This window comes from Emydura macquarii, unplaced genomic scaffold, assembly GCF_026122565.2.
Source record: "Emydura macquarii macquarii isolate MOO-44397 ecotype Brisbane River unplaced genomic scaffold, CSIRO-AGI_Emac_v2 contig_2768, whole genome shotgun sequence".
Classification (NCBI taxonomy): Eukaryota; Metazoa; Chordata; order Testudines; family Chelidae; genus Emydura; species Emydura macquarii.
This window is the reverse complement of record NW_027132905.1, coordinates 52,051,658-52,065,246: the sequence shown is the minus strand read 5'-3', so window position 1 is coordinate 52,065,246 and position 13,589 is coordinate 52,051,658. Positions and strand designations below refer to the sequence as shown.

General features: G+C 55.2%; 1 protein-coding gene across 3 annotated transcripts in view; it reads left to right on the top strand.

The window, feature by feature from the left end:
* Window positions 1-13,589, top strand: part of EPHA8 (EPH receptor A8) — a 48,883-nt gene that overhangs the window by 32,330 nt on the left and 2,964 nt on the right. The window contains exons 5-15 of one of the 3 annotated variants that reach the window (XM_067566273.1): window positions 1-125; window positions 313-475; window positions 776-872; window positions 4,028-4,095; window positions 4,853-4,963; window positions 5,962-6,147; window positions 7,671-7,732; window positions 8,255-8,464; window positions 10,106-10,255; window positions 10,882-11,072; window positions 12,023-12,178. In XM_067566273.1, coding sequence (XP_067422374.1) covers window positions 1-125; window positions 313-475; window positions 776-872; window positions 4,028-4,095; window positions 4,853-4,963; window positions 5,962-6,147; window positions 7,671-7,732; window positions 8,255-8,464; window positions 10,106-10,255; window positions 10,882-11,072; window positions 12,023-12,178 — 1,519 coding nt within the window. Of the gene's footprint in view, window positions 126-312; window positions 476-775; window positions 873-4,027; window positions 4,096-4,852; window positions 4,964-5,961; window positions 6,148-6,417; window positions 7,630-7,670; window positions 7,733-8,254; window positions 8,465-10,105; window positions 10,256-10,881; window positions 11,073-12,022; window positions 12,179-13,589 lie in introns of those variants that run through there. The other 2 variants (XM_067566272.1, XM_067566274.1) reach the window with 2 other exon arrangements.

The following is a 13,589-nucleotide window of genomic DNA, read 5'->3' as shown; positions in this document are numbered from 1 at the left end:
CCCCATCCCAGGTGCTGGTGCTTCGCCAGGAGACCACGGGTCAGAACAGCGTCACGCTGCTGTGGCATGAGCCGGACCAACCCAACGGCATCATCCTGGAGTACGAGGTCAAATACTACGAGAAGGTAACAGCGACTTGCTGGCCCCGTCCCCGCAGCCTGGCCAGGCCTCAGCAGGGTGGATTAAGGCAGGGTTATTGCTTAGTCTGCATTTTCATGGTGTAATTATCGCTGCCAGCCAGACACACAGAGGATTATTTCCTCCCCAGCCCCTGCGCTGTCTGAGTGAGATCTTTGCCTTGCTCTCCAACAGGACAAGGAAATGCAGAGTTACTCCACGCTCAAATCCAAAGCCACGAGCACGACTGTCTCAGGACTCAAGCCTGCAACCCGCTACATATTCCAGGTTCGGGCCCGGACCTCTGCTGGCTGCGGCAGGTTCAGCCAGATGGTGGAGGTGGAGACCGGAAAAGCAGGTGAGTGCATGAGAAGAGGAGGTAGGGGAGAGAGAGGAAGTGTGTGCATGGGCACAAGGCTTAAAGGTGCAGCGCCTGATGCACAGCTCTCGGTCAATGGGCCGTCTGTAAAAATGGCACTGCATAGCGGGTCAGGAGGGTCAATCCCTTTCCCTGCAAGAGCCTCAGCGGAAACGCCTGGCGATGGAGCAGAGTGTTGCATATTAGGGAATGTGTGTTTACAGAGGGCGTGCCTCACAGCAGGTGCATGCTCCCCGAGTTCTCCTCTAGCTAACACCTTCTGTGACGTACCTCTTCCAGTAGCTCTCAGGTATGACACCACGACGATCATCTGGATCTGCCTGACCCTGATAACTGGCCTTGTGATGCTGCTGGTGGTTCTGATCTGCAGGAAGAGGTAGGAGACATGCTGAGGTTGCTGCATGCTGAACTCAAAGAGACTTTACCTAGGCTCTCCCAAGAGCTGGGGCAAGAGGCTGCGTTAGTTTCACCCCTGGGGACTCTGGTCTGCCTGCCTGACGGCGGGAGCAGAGCATTGTCCCCACCTGCTCCCTCCCTGCTGAGCTACAGGCCCATCCAGAGGGAGCTCCTCCTCCTTTGCCACCTCCCGGAGTCCAGGATGTCTGAGGAGCAGCAGAGTGCTCCTGGGGAGAGTTAGATCGGATAGACGAGAGCAGGGCTCCTTGCCACCTCCAGAGAGCTACGCAGGCGAAGGGCGACCTGGAGCTGAGCTGCAATAGGCCTGCTGGGAAAGCAGTAGTCTGGTAGCACCTTGGTAGTGCCTTGTTTTAGCGTCCATACAAGGTTTTATTTTGCAGACTCTGAATTTCAAGACCCTGTGTTCAAAGACGCTGCCTGATGATAGCTGGTCACCGCTGAGCATTTTGAAATACGAGCACTTACCACAAGCCAGGTGACAGGGAAGCGTTTTCATTGCAGTTCCGATATTTGTAATGAAAACTGCACACTAATATGTTGTTATGGAGCTAGGAAGTACATATGTGATGTCTGTATTATAGCCGCTTACCTCGCTAGCATACCCCCTCCGCTCCCAGCTGAGACACGACATATCCTTCCTCTCCTCTCAGAGCATGCTCACAACAAATTCTTACATATTCACTCATGCAGATCCATTTTCAAACACTGGACACTCGTGGACATTAACGATTATAAATCACCACGCACCAAGCACAATCCAGGAGATCCACACAGACAAAGCGAAGTCCAGGGTTGCTGCAGATGCAATGTACAGAGAAGCTATAAGTAAGAAGCTTGACTGCGCATTGGTCCCTTAAACGCCACTAAGCCCTGGGAGGCAGTAGTAAACGTCGGCAGTAGTAGCGTGACACAACCATCACTCAACATAGACAATGCACTTACAACGGGAGTTTTCCAAATGCATGAACTGGAATGTAACTGGGGTTCTCTGAAACAATGCCAAGGACAGCAGCCACTGGCAGTGAAAAAAGCATGTACGGGTTGGTCTAACAAAGGCATTGACACTATCTACTGAAGAGTGATAGGCCTACAAGCAGGTTCATGAGAGGCTGACATCAAGACTATTTGATCACGCGAGCTGGCTCCTGTACCAACATCAGCATTCGTTGACGCTGGGGACAGGATTGCCAAAGCTAATGTAAAGTAAAGACGCCGACAGAACTGTCAGCTCGACATACTTCCTACGGAGTCCTCTGCATGGTCAGTGCCGGCAAGTGCTCTCCTCCAGGACTTTGTGACACATTTCAGGACCTTCACTGAACACGAGCGAGGAGCAGGTGCTGCAGACCTTGTCCCGGACAGGTGCGAATACTTCAGCACAACGAGTGTCACAACAGCTAACAGAGCTACAGAAGCAATCAGAGAGCATCATTTGCGGACAAACGCCGGCTACCACCACATAAACTTGTCTCGGTTAATGAAAATAGGAAAGAGTTGATCAACATCGTTTGTACAGAACTCATTTAAGACAAGAAGTTTCATCGGCAACACGCACACTAAGTCACGAGCTAGTTACTGCAGGCAGAGATGAAAGAAACGGAGCTGAAAGGTGTGGTGCTGAACAGGGGAGATAGAACCACCTCGCATGAGGAAGCCAAGGACATCCTCAGACAACAAACGGTGATGGCTGCAAAAGAGAAAGTGGTGGAAGAGTCAGTATCAGCAGATGACACTGACGTATTTGTCTTGCTTTTGCATCGTTACTTTGAAAGATCACCATATTTAGTGATCATGGAACCCCCAGTCCAAGAGAGAGCTGTACTAGACAGCTACTTCTGCACCTGTGCTCCTTCAGAGCAACCCCGGGACACTGCACCAGGACTGTTAGCTGCCCCGCACTCTCAGGCTGTGGGACAGTAGCTTCCTATTTTGGCCTCATCAAAAGTACTCTTGAAAGTTCTGCAAGCTGCTTGCTCCACTGTGGTTCGGATGGACACATGATGCCGGTTCCAAGTCTCTGTTTCCAAGAACCGTACCAGACGATGTCACGCTTGCTTCTCCAGATATTTTGAAGTTAGTCAAGGACGCTGGTGGGGGTAATGCACCTTGTAAATCTGTGAGATGTGACTGTCAAAGAGCCAAATTGCCACGGACCATTTCTGGGTGTGCCGCGGCTGTGTGGTATGTCACGGCGACTTGGCAAAATCAGCGTTAGCATTTGCAGATGACAAGAGCAATGGCAAGGAATGACCTGCACTGCTCATCGCGGGACCTCGAGCTGGTGCTGCAACGAGACAGAGCACTAGCAACCATTCCTAAGGACTCCAACATGACGTATTTGGTTACAATTATTATTAGAAGTCTAAGGTTATTGAACATGTTTCTGATTGTTGACTGTTTTTCACATAAAACAGAGTGGTCACTGTCTCAGCTGACAGTCAAGGTCCGTGCTATCCCCCCAGCCCTTCACCTCATGTACCCCATCATGCAAATATGTATTGTTATTGATTGATATGGCAAATGTTAAACACATCCATTTCCTGTAGTAGGACGCTCCTGCTTTGATTTGGTGTGCTCCTACCTGTGTGACCTCCTACTGATTATGGGGATGAAATGTTGACATTGCCAAATGCTCAGCAGTGATGGTGTCATTCGGCAGATTCATACGGGGTGTGAGATACAGAATCCACCAAAACCCTTGGATGCAAGGTTGACCAGGGGGGCTGCTAGACTGTGATGATGCTACAGGTCGTGTGCACAGGACAGACCCATCGCAGTGAAGAGCAGATTCTCACTGTGAGACGGGACGGATGGGATGCTGGCTGATCTGAGCTGATCGCTGTTGAACCTTGGACATGGTACACGAGATACCCTGGTCTGGGCAAACTGAAATCTGGGGGTGGGTGTGAAGATCCGCAGGGCAGCTGTCGTGTGCTCTGCTGCAGCGAGGGACGGCGTGCAGCCGTAGCCGTCAGCTGCGGCACAGCTTCTGCGTGAGTCTCTGGTACTGCGCCCTGCTTTGCTTGTGGTAACCCACAGCTGGGCGGGTGTGAGGTGGGAGGCAGAGCCGGTCTATCAGGCGCCCTCCATCTTCCTCTTCTGTCCCCACGGCAGGCACTGTGGCTACAGCAAGGCTTTCCAGGACTCGGATGAGGAGAAGATGCACTATCAGAATGGCCAGGGTAGGTGCCTGGCTGGCTCTGCTCCTGTCTTCAGAGCACCAAGCCTGGAGTGCCTCAAGTCTCCGCTAAAGCCGTGGGCCGGCAGGTGCTGAGTGCGTTCACTCTCAGCACCAGAACAGAGGGTTCCTGGGAGCAGGCATCCGGCCCCCCCTGCTGTTGTGACTATAGAGAAACCAGCTGTGTTGGGGACAGGCTGCCTCAGCCACCGTGCTAGTGGGGCTGACAGCAGCGGTGTCGAGACAGGGACTGAGTTTCAAGGGGAGGGGGGTGTAGTGTGTCATGGCACAAGGGGGCTGAGCGGGTGTAACTCTCATACTCACAGGCCGGGGCGAGGGGCAAAGGGAAACACAACTAACAGGACACACAAGGCAGAAAGTCCAAGGCCCCATGGAGATGGGTCTGGGGTGAGCTGTTTTCTGCTACCCAGCCGGGGGTGAGTTCTGGGCCAGCTACTCCTAGTCTCCGATGATCTTCCTAGTCCCTCTGGGTATCCAGGCCTTTTGGCTGGTCTGGAGAGTCTGTTCTGAAGGGAGACTTTGATTTGCCCTGGAGCTGGATGCCAGAGAGCAGGCCCCCACTGACTGGGGCATCTCTGCTCTGTGCGTGGCGCTGAGGTGTCTGCTCTCAGGTAGCTCTTCCTGCGCCTGCGCTGCGCTGCCTTGTGCCTGGATTCCTGCCGCCGCGCCGGCTCCCAGACGGCACCGCTCTTTGCTGTTGGAATGATCTTGCCTTTCCTTCCCCCACTGAAATCTCACAGTGAAGTTCTATGTGGAGCCGCACACGTATGAAGACCCCTGCCAAGCCGTGCACGAGTTCACACGGGAGATCGAGGCCTCCAGGATTAAAATTGAGAAGGTCATCGGGTCCGGTGAGTGCCCCGGCTCTGCGCGTTTCACACATTGCTTCAGAAAGCGATTTCTTCCCGCGGGGCGGAGGTGCTGATGTCTGGAGAGGCGCGGGACTAAATAAATACAGCTCGTGCTGAGTGCTGTTCTCATCCTCAGCGAGGGCTTAATCCATCCGCTCGCTTTTTGAGCACAAAAAACCTGTGCAGAATTGTTTAAGGTATGAAATGAACCGATGCTCAGCGGGTGTTAATCAGCGAGGTTCAGCTGCAGGCAATGGAACGACGCCGCCTTGCACCAGCGGAAGGTCTGGCTATCCCTGCACAGGCGTCTCCTCAGCTGCTACCCTGAATTTCACCCCCAAAGTTCATGTTCGGACTGAGGAGACGCTTGAGCCGTTTCAGCCAAAATGTTGATTTTTCTGAAAAGTGAAAATATCGCCTGAGAATAGGGGCTTGGAAGGCAAGTGCAGAAGAGAGAGCGGGTGAGCAAGCGAGCCATCAGCCGCTGGTGAGACCCATGGTATCCAAAGGCTGCACGGCGTCTACGTACCTTCCTGCTTGGTAATTGGACAGACGCAGCCAGGATGCGAGGGCTCAGAGCTTCCAGGGGACCCAGCCTGGGAGGTGCTGGGGATTCTCACTAAACTGGTCCCGCTCTTGCCTTTTCACCTGGCTTTGCTCACCCACCGCTGTGAGGGAAGTTGGAAATCCCGTAATGGGACGCGCTTAGCCTGTCTCGTTGTTGCTATGCAAGAGTGAAGGTGGGTAACAGGCACAGAGCGAGGCAGTGGTTTCCTGAAGGTGAGCCAGTGCTAGAACTGGAAAGAGAACCCAGGAGTCCTGACCCCTAAGCAATGCGCTCTGCTGCAGCCTTCTTATTGGCTCTAGAAAACAGGCCCCCGAGCTCTTGGCTCTGGACCTCTAGCGGCGGAAGGAGTGCGGCTCTGATGGTGGGGTGCTGGGAGGTTGCAGTGAAGTGAGAAGCTAAGCCCTTTCCCTTGTCTTTTCTTGTTTTGCAGGAGAATCCGGGGAGGTGTGTTATGGGCACCTGAAAGTGCCAGGGAAGAGGGAGCTTCCCGTGGCCATCAAGGCTTTAAAAGCAGGTTACACGGAGAAGCAGAGACGGGACTTCCTGAGCGAGGCCAGCATCATGGCGCAGTTCGACCACCCCAATGTCATCCACCTGGAGGGCGTGGTGACCAGGAGTACGTGGCTGGGTGCAACAGATCAGAGCTGGCGGCCACCTAGTCGGGGCAGAACCATGGGGACGGGGGGACGCTGATCTCACAGTCACTTCCCTGGGGGAGCACTTTCCTCTCCCAAGCCTGGTAGAGACCCTTCTACAGCCCTGTTCTGAGGCCAGCCAACTGCTGCATGACGTGTTTCTCACTAGTGGGGGCTCTGTACTTTACTAGCCCCTTTCGTCCCCAGGGATCTCCAGTATCATCAACCAAAATGCAAACTGTTCTGTGCAGAGATCCCTTTGTTCACCATCCTAATGCAGCCGCCTGGGGTGGAACGTGGCAGCTGTCTGACTGACTACTGCAACGCAGCTGAGGGGTTTAGGACAGGAGTGGAGGAGCCTGCATCCTGTTGGAGCTGCAAAGGGAAGTTAGGGAAATGGGGCGCGGGTAGCCAATATGAAATGTGTCCAGAACGTGGGGGTAAACATCTCCTGGGTGGGGGCTCCATGTCAGAGAGGCAGCTGCTGGGCTTGGCACGCGTTGGCAGACCTAGCAAAGAGACACAGAGATAGCTACCCTCTTGTTCCTCGAGGGCCCCTGCTGAAGGGCTGGCCGGGCATTGGCAGGCGGCAGTGTGGGTGATGCTTGCCCTGACCCTGTCCTTGCCATACCTGTCCTGCGGGCTTCGTTGTCCAGCTCTGTGCAAGCAGCACCGAATTCCAGGGAGCTGCTAATAAAGTGCCTTTGGATTGCTACTGGGCAGGAGGCGCAAGGGCCCAGGATAAAGTCCCAGCATGAGCTGGGGTCTCTGCTGGAAGATTCAGGCTCTGGGAGCCAGCTCCTCAGCCCAGCGGCCGTCTCTCCTTTCGACATTTCCGATGAGCATCTTGCGAGGGAGACAGCTTGTCACTCCCAGAACCTGCCACTTTCTCCTTCCCCTCCTCACTTCATTAGAGAAATGAGCTGTTTATTCCTGGCTGCGGCGCTCACCACTGGCAGGAAAACGCTGTCAGCTGGGGCGTTTTTAACCATTGGTTTGAGGGCGGTGAAATGGGCACCTGACAGGGGCCTTTGCAACACAGCCTACTTGATGTGGTGGCGTCCCTCCCCTCGGTCCCCTCTGCACCCCAACGCCGGAGCTCAGGGTTATCAGGGTCAGGGAAGCGCTGTCCATCAGCATTCCTTTTAAAGGCCGCGTGGTATTGAAATGTAAAGTGAAGTCTTGGTTTTAAAAGGCACATTGAAATGCAAAGCGTTATGGTAATGGGATGCAAATTTCATTTAGACAATGAAACTGACTTAGCAACATCAATGGCACCTATAGAGAAACTCCGAGTTGGATGTGTTAGCGCTGTATCCACCCAACGGGGATATACCCCCCAACTGGGCGCCAGAGGGACCTGACCAGCTCTTTGCAGGGCTCAGGGAACCCCTCGGTTGCCCCAGTGGCCCTGGATTTACTTCCCTCCCTCCGCCAGGCAGGCACAGAGGCTCCCAGAGGAAGGTGACTTCTCTATTAACTTGACCTCTCTTGTCTTCTGCAGGCAAATTGGTAATGATTGTAACCGAATACATGGAGAATGGCTCACTTGATTCCTTTCTCCGGGTAATCAGCGCCTCCGTGTTTTTATTCATTGCACATTCCTCAGGGCGGAGTGGCTGATGAGGGGGAAGGACAGGCTGATCCACACTCTGCAGCTTCATGACCGCTGAGTAAAAGCTGCAGGCTTGGGGATTTCATCTCTGGAGAGAACACCAGGCATCTCCAAGGCGTCTGCACTAGGGGAGCGTCCTAGCACGAGAGGCAGGACTGCTGGTCTTGGTGTACAGACGCATCTGCCAGGGCTGTGTAGTGGGAAGACTGGAGGGTCGCAGGTGGGGGTGACAGGAGTACGTCCTGTCCTTCATTTCCCCTGGCCAAGCTCGGCTTGCTCCGAGAGGCCTCTGGGTCTGGAGCCCCAGTGTGGGGACGTTGCAGATTGCAACAGCTGAGCTGAGTGAGTGTATCTTAATGAGGAAAGGGCTCAGGTCACACAGCCCCAAGGGGCACCAAATCAGCGTGCAGATCGGTGTTTGTCAGGTGCCCAGTGAGAGGCCCGGACTAAAGACTGGGTTGTTCTCTCTCCAGAAACACGACGGGCAGTTCACCATCATCCAGCTGGTGTGCATGCTGAGGGGCATAGGCGCCGGCATGAGATACCTCTCCGACTTGAGCTACGTGCACCGAGACCTGGCCGCCCGCAACGTGCTTGTTAACAGCAACCTGGTCTGCAAGGTGTCCGACTTCGGCCTGTCACGAATCCTTGAGGATGATCCTGACGCTGCGTACACCACCACGGTACGTTCATGCATCCTCCAATGTACAGTATTTCTGGGTTTGTTCTCCCTGCCGTGCTTGCGTGTGGGACACTCTGCAGCACCAAACCAGGTACTGTCAGACCAGAGGCTGCATTAATGTGAGCCCAGCTCTGCCTTATTGTCTTCCTTATATCCAGCTCTCTGGGACACCTGCGGGTGGAGGCCTTCCAAAAACCATGCTGACCTCACCGCTGCTTCCCGGTGCTTTCAGGTTCAGTCCTGCACGCGAGCAAAATGCTAAGCACTAGGCCTGGCAACACAAGGAGATTCTCCTGGCAGGGCTGGGATGTGTCACGTGAAACAAGCACTGAGCTATTCATTGGCCAACCCTGCTCCGGTTTCCAGAGCCGCCCCATGCCCTGGCTTCACATAGATCAGGAGAGCGAGGGTAGACTGGGGCATGCTTTGCCCACGTGGGCATTTGCCACTGAGCGAGTCACTAGATGAGGCTTTCCAACTGTCCTGGGCAAAGACACTTTTCCCGCTCACCTCTGCTTCAGCAGCTGCTAATGATCGGTGAATGTCTGGTCTGGAGCCCAATGCAGAGATCCAGCGGCAAAAAGTGGTATTTAAAATTCAGCCCCTCTACCAGCGTCGGGGTCGGATCAGATCTGAAAGGAGCACGTTTGCTCAGCATCAGCACCTGCCCGGGCTCCGGCGCTCAGTGTCAATCCTGGGTTCTCACGCTGCCATTACAAACTGCTCCGGAGTTACCCGTGCGACAGGACGACAGGCTATCCCCCTCGCTCACCAGGCTCAGCGCGTCGTCTGTCTAGCCCTGCTCTGTGCTGGGTAGCTGACATGGTGGTGAAAATGCCTGAGCCCTGTCTACACTAGACCGCGGGCTGGTGCTCCCAGTGGTGAGTTATGGGTCCCACTTTGCCAGCGTAGGCCAGGCCCAGGAGAGGACAGTGCAGATAAAAACGCAGGGGAGGGCAGAGGAGCTGCATGCACTTCCCGGGTAGATGAGCAGTCGGGCTCAGTGAAGGAAGGAGACCTGTTTATAGTCAGACCCTGCAGTGCTTCCGTTGCCAGAAAGCTGTCTGTGTCGTCTTCTTAGGGGCAGGGAAGGAGCTGCCTGTTCTAGGCTCAGTCTCTGTAGCGCCAGCAGCAACACTGAACTGGGAAAGGCCCTGCCCAGGCGCCGTTGGTTCTTCGGGCTGCTGGGGTTCTAGTTAACGCTGGGCGGTCCTGGTGGCTGCGGGTCGGACCCTCAGCACCACCCTGGCTTGTGGCTTCTTCATTTGGTATCAAAGAACGGAGAGCCCTGCCGCAGTAACGAAGCTAAGCAAGCCCAGGCCTGGGAGCTTTTTGCTGGCGGCCAGGGCAGGCGAGTCATCTCACCGTAGTGTTTGAAAGCATGACGGATTCAGAGACGGTGGGTTCCAGTGGCAGCCTGGGCATGTTGGCTCAGAGCCTGGCTGTCACAGAGACCCCAATGGCAGGCTCTAAGGTGGATGCAAGTGGATATCCCCCTGTGCATGCCTGGCCCCAGGTCCTGTTCCCGGGGCAGGGAAGCCCAGCTTTGGCTCTCCATGGTAATCGTTGAATGGCTCAGGGGCCAGCTCTTTGTCCTGGCTGGAGCCGGTCAGGAATAGTTTCCCTGTGTTGTGTGTTTCAGGGCGGGAAGATCCCCATCCGCTGGACGGCCCCCGAGGCCATCACGTACCGCAAGTTCTCCTCCGCCAGCGACGTGTGGAGCTACGGGGTCGTCATGTGGGAGGTGCTGGCCTACGGGGAGCGGCCCTACTGGAACATGACCAACCGGGATGTAAGTGAGCCAGGTCAATCGGCCTGCCTCCGACTGGGCTGGCATCAGGCCGGTTCCGTCCCTCCCCCTCCTAGCAGCAGCCCCTCATGGTAACAGAGCTCGCGAAGGCTCACGCCTAGATGGCAGCCACATTTAACGATCTGTGACGTTCTGCTGTCTGGGAGGAGCAACGCCGGGGCCTCAACGCCGGGCTTAGCCGAGCAGTGATGGGGATTGTCAAATATTCGGTGTCCAAATACCAATACGTTTGCAGTCCTTTGTTCCACATGGGGTGTGTCACTGCCCCATTGCCTATGATTGGGTGTCCCTGCCCCACTGCGTATGAGTGGGTGTCTTGGTGGGTTGTGTTAGGGGGCTGCCTACATGGAAAAGGCAAAGGAAGGGAGGGGGCTGGAGAGTGGGAGGGGGAGGGGGCTTGGCACACGGAGCCCGTCAGCACACGGGATGGTGCGTTCAGCGTGAAACCGCCAGAGAACAAGGGCGTGCTGCCATCGGTGAGCATTGCTCACCATTGCTCCTGCAGCTGCTCTGCCAGCCTCAGTCTGTGGCTGGCTCCACCGAGCTCTGGAGCAAAGAGCCCGGGCCTCACAGAGCGTGTGCTCATCCAGAGCAAACCTGTCTTTCAGGTCATTAACTCGGTGGAGGAGGGCTACCGCCTGCCCGCCCCCATGGGCTGCCCCACGGCCCTGCACCAGCTCATGCTGGACTGCTGGCAGAAGGACCGCAGCGAGCGGCCACGCTTCTCCCAGATTGTCGGCATCCTGGACAAGCTCATCCGCAACCCGGAGAACCTCAAGTGCACAGCCACGGTGAACCGGTAAGGCCGGCCACAGCCCGAGTGAGGCAGGGAGAGCTCCGCAGGTGGTCACAGCACCTGCTTCTCATAGCCAGGGCGAACCAGAGAGACTCCAGCCAACAGAACCCGCCAGTGCATCAACTACCGGGAACTGGAGAGAGACTCTCTTGCCAGATATGGCTACAATGGCTCCTCATCGGCTAACGCTGGCTACTTGATGGCCTGTGTGCGGGCAGGAGCCTCATGGCGAGCCAGAGCGTACAGTGAGCTAGTTCACGGCCACAGGGAGACAGGCAGAGACTGAGCCATGCCCGGGCTTTCAGCTGGCGCCAGCCACGTCAGGCACTCACAGACCACAGTGATGGGCACCACGATGGATGGGTGGATCACAGCCACGGCGAGCTGTTCAGGTCTGTGTCCACGCCAGAGCGTATGGCTAGCACGGTCCAGGCCACAGCCAGAATGAGCCGGACTAGCGTCCCAGCCAGAGCGGTGCCTGTGGCTACGGCCTCAGGGAGACCATGGCCGCAGGTATGGCTAACACCAGCCAGGGAAAGAGGCTCACCCGGGAGTGGAGCAGCTGAGCGGCCAGGTGCCTCCATTTCCCACGCTTGGGTTCACGTGCTCCGCCAAGGCCACATCTCCACACCAGCTCAGTTGTGCGCACAAAATATGCACGTGCACTGAAGTGCACACACAATACTGAGCCCTGGAAATGTGGCTGCCCGTCCAGTATCCCCCCCTTTAGCTCTGTCTGACTGCAGAAGGCCCCAGACCTGTTGCCCCTGATCTTCACTTCTTGTGAAAACACAGGCTGCGGTGCGTGGTCACTGATCACCCGTAGACACTGCTGGGGCATCCGGCTGCCAGCCCCAATCCACGGGCTGGACGATGGCTGCTTTTTAGTTACCTTGACTGCACTCACTGATCCCCCCCAGCTCGAAGTTTGTGTCTTTTCTCTTGCCTGCTAGGTTCACCCAGACTCCCTTTGACAGGGGTTTCTTTGATTTCACGAGCTGTTTCACTGTGGAGGACTGGCTGGATTCCATCAAACTGGGGCGCTACAGGGAGAACTTTGCTGCGGCTGGGTATTCCTCGCTGGGGATGGTGATGCGAATGAACATCAAGTGAGTACCAACGGGAGAAGTGACTGACATAGGCCATAACCCCCAGGCAGCACCTCGCAGTCTGCTGCCCTCCCTCCCACCTTGGGTCCTGCAGATCTTACAAACTAAGCAGTGCTGGGCCTAGTTAGCACAGAAAATGCAAACACTGAAGGAAGTGGAATGAGTGCATCCCCGCTTGGTGCCCTGCTTTATGAGTCAGTCTTGCAGGACGTGGCATGGATGGTTCAGTGGAAGTGGTTTTGTCCCCAGTCAGTACGGAGTCACCCTCCCAGTGCTGGAGGGGCTGTCTGCGGTTTGAGGCGCTAAACCACAGTACAGGAGCCTGTGACACTTGTCATAAGAATCAAGCTGTTAACTCTGGTGTCCTGGCCAACCTCCAGTTCCAGAAACTATTATTCTGCCTCCCAACATTTCTTCTGGACCTCCTTCTCCAAGTAATGTGCTGTGAATAGTGCTGCTGTATCCTATCACACAGCTTCCACGTTCCACTCCAGAAATAGCTGCATTTTGGTGAGGGGTGTATGTATTTTACGTAACGTGCTCTGCGATCCTCTGGAGGTGAAAGAAACTACAGGTAACCCACAATTTTACTGAAGATGCCCAAACATCGGGGGGAATGATAGAAATGTAAGGCTGGAGGGGACCTCAAGAGGTCATCTAGTCCGGCCCCCTGAACAGAGGCAGAACCAAGTAACCCTAGACCATCCCTGACAGAGTTTGTCCAACCTGTTCTTAAAAAAGTTCAATGACGGCGATTCCTCCACCTCTCTGGGAAGCCTATTACAGAGCTTCACTACCCTGAGAGTTGGAAAGGTTTCCCTAATATCCAACCTAAATCTCCCTAACTGCGGATGAAGCCCATTACTTCTCCTGCCTTCAGTGGATGTGGGAACAATTGCTCCCCATCCGCCCTTAATACCTTTGACGACTGGTACCGGGTTTGCCCCTCAGTCTGCTTTTCTCACAACTAAATGTGCCCAGTTTTTTAACCCTTCCTCCTAGGAAATGCAGTGTGTGTGTGTGCGCGCATTAGGCTTTGTGTGTGTGTGTGTGCGCATTGGGCTTTGTGTGTGTGTGTGTGTGTGTGTGTGTGTGTGTGTGCGTGTGTGCATAGGGCTCTGTGTGTGTGTGTGTGTGCACTGGGCTTTGTATGTCTGTGTGTGTGTGTGTGTTTAGGGTTGCATGTGTGTGTGTGTAGGGCTCTGTGTGTGTGTGCGCATAGGGCTGACTGGGTGCATGCATGTGCACAGGGCTGTGTGTGTGCGCATGCACGTGTGTGTGTGTGTGTGCGCATAGGTCTCTCTGTATGTGTGCACAGTATAGGGCTGTGTGTGTGCACATTAGTTCTGTGTGTGTGCTCTCTATGAGCATAAGGCTGTGTGTGTGCACATGCACATTGGGCTGTGTGTGT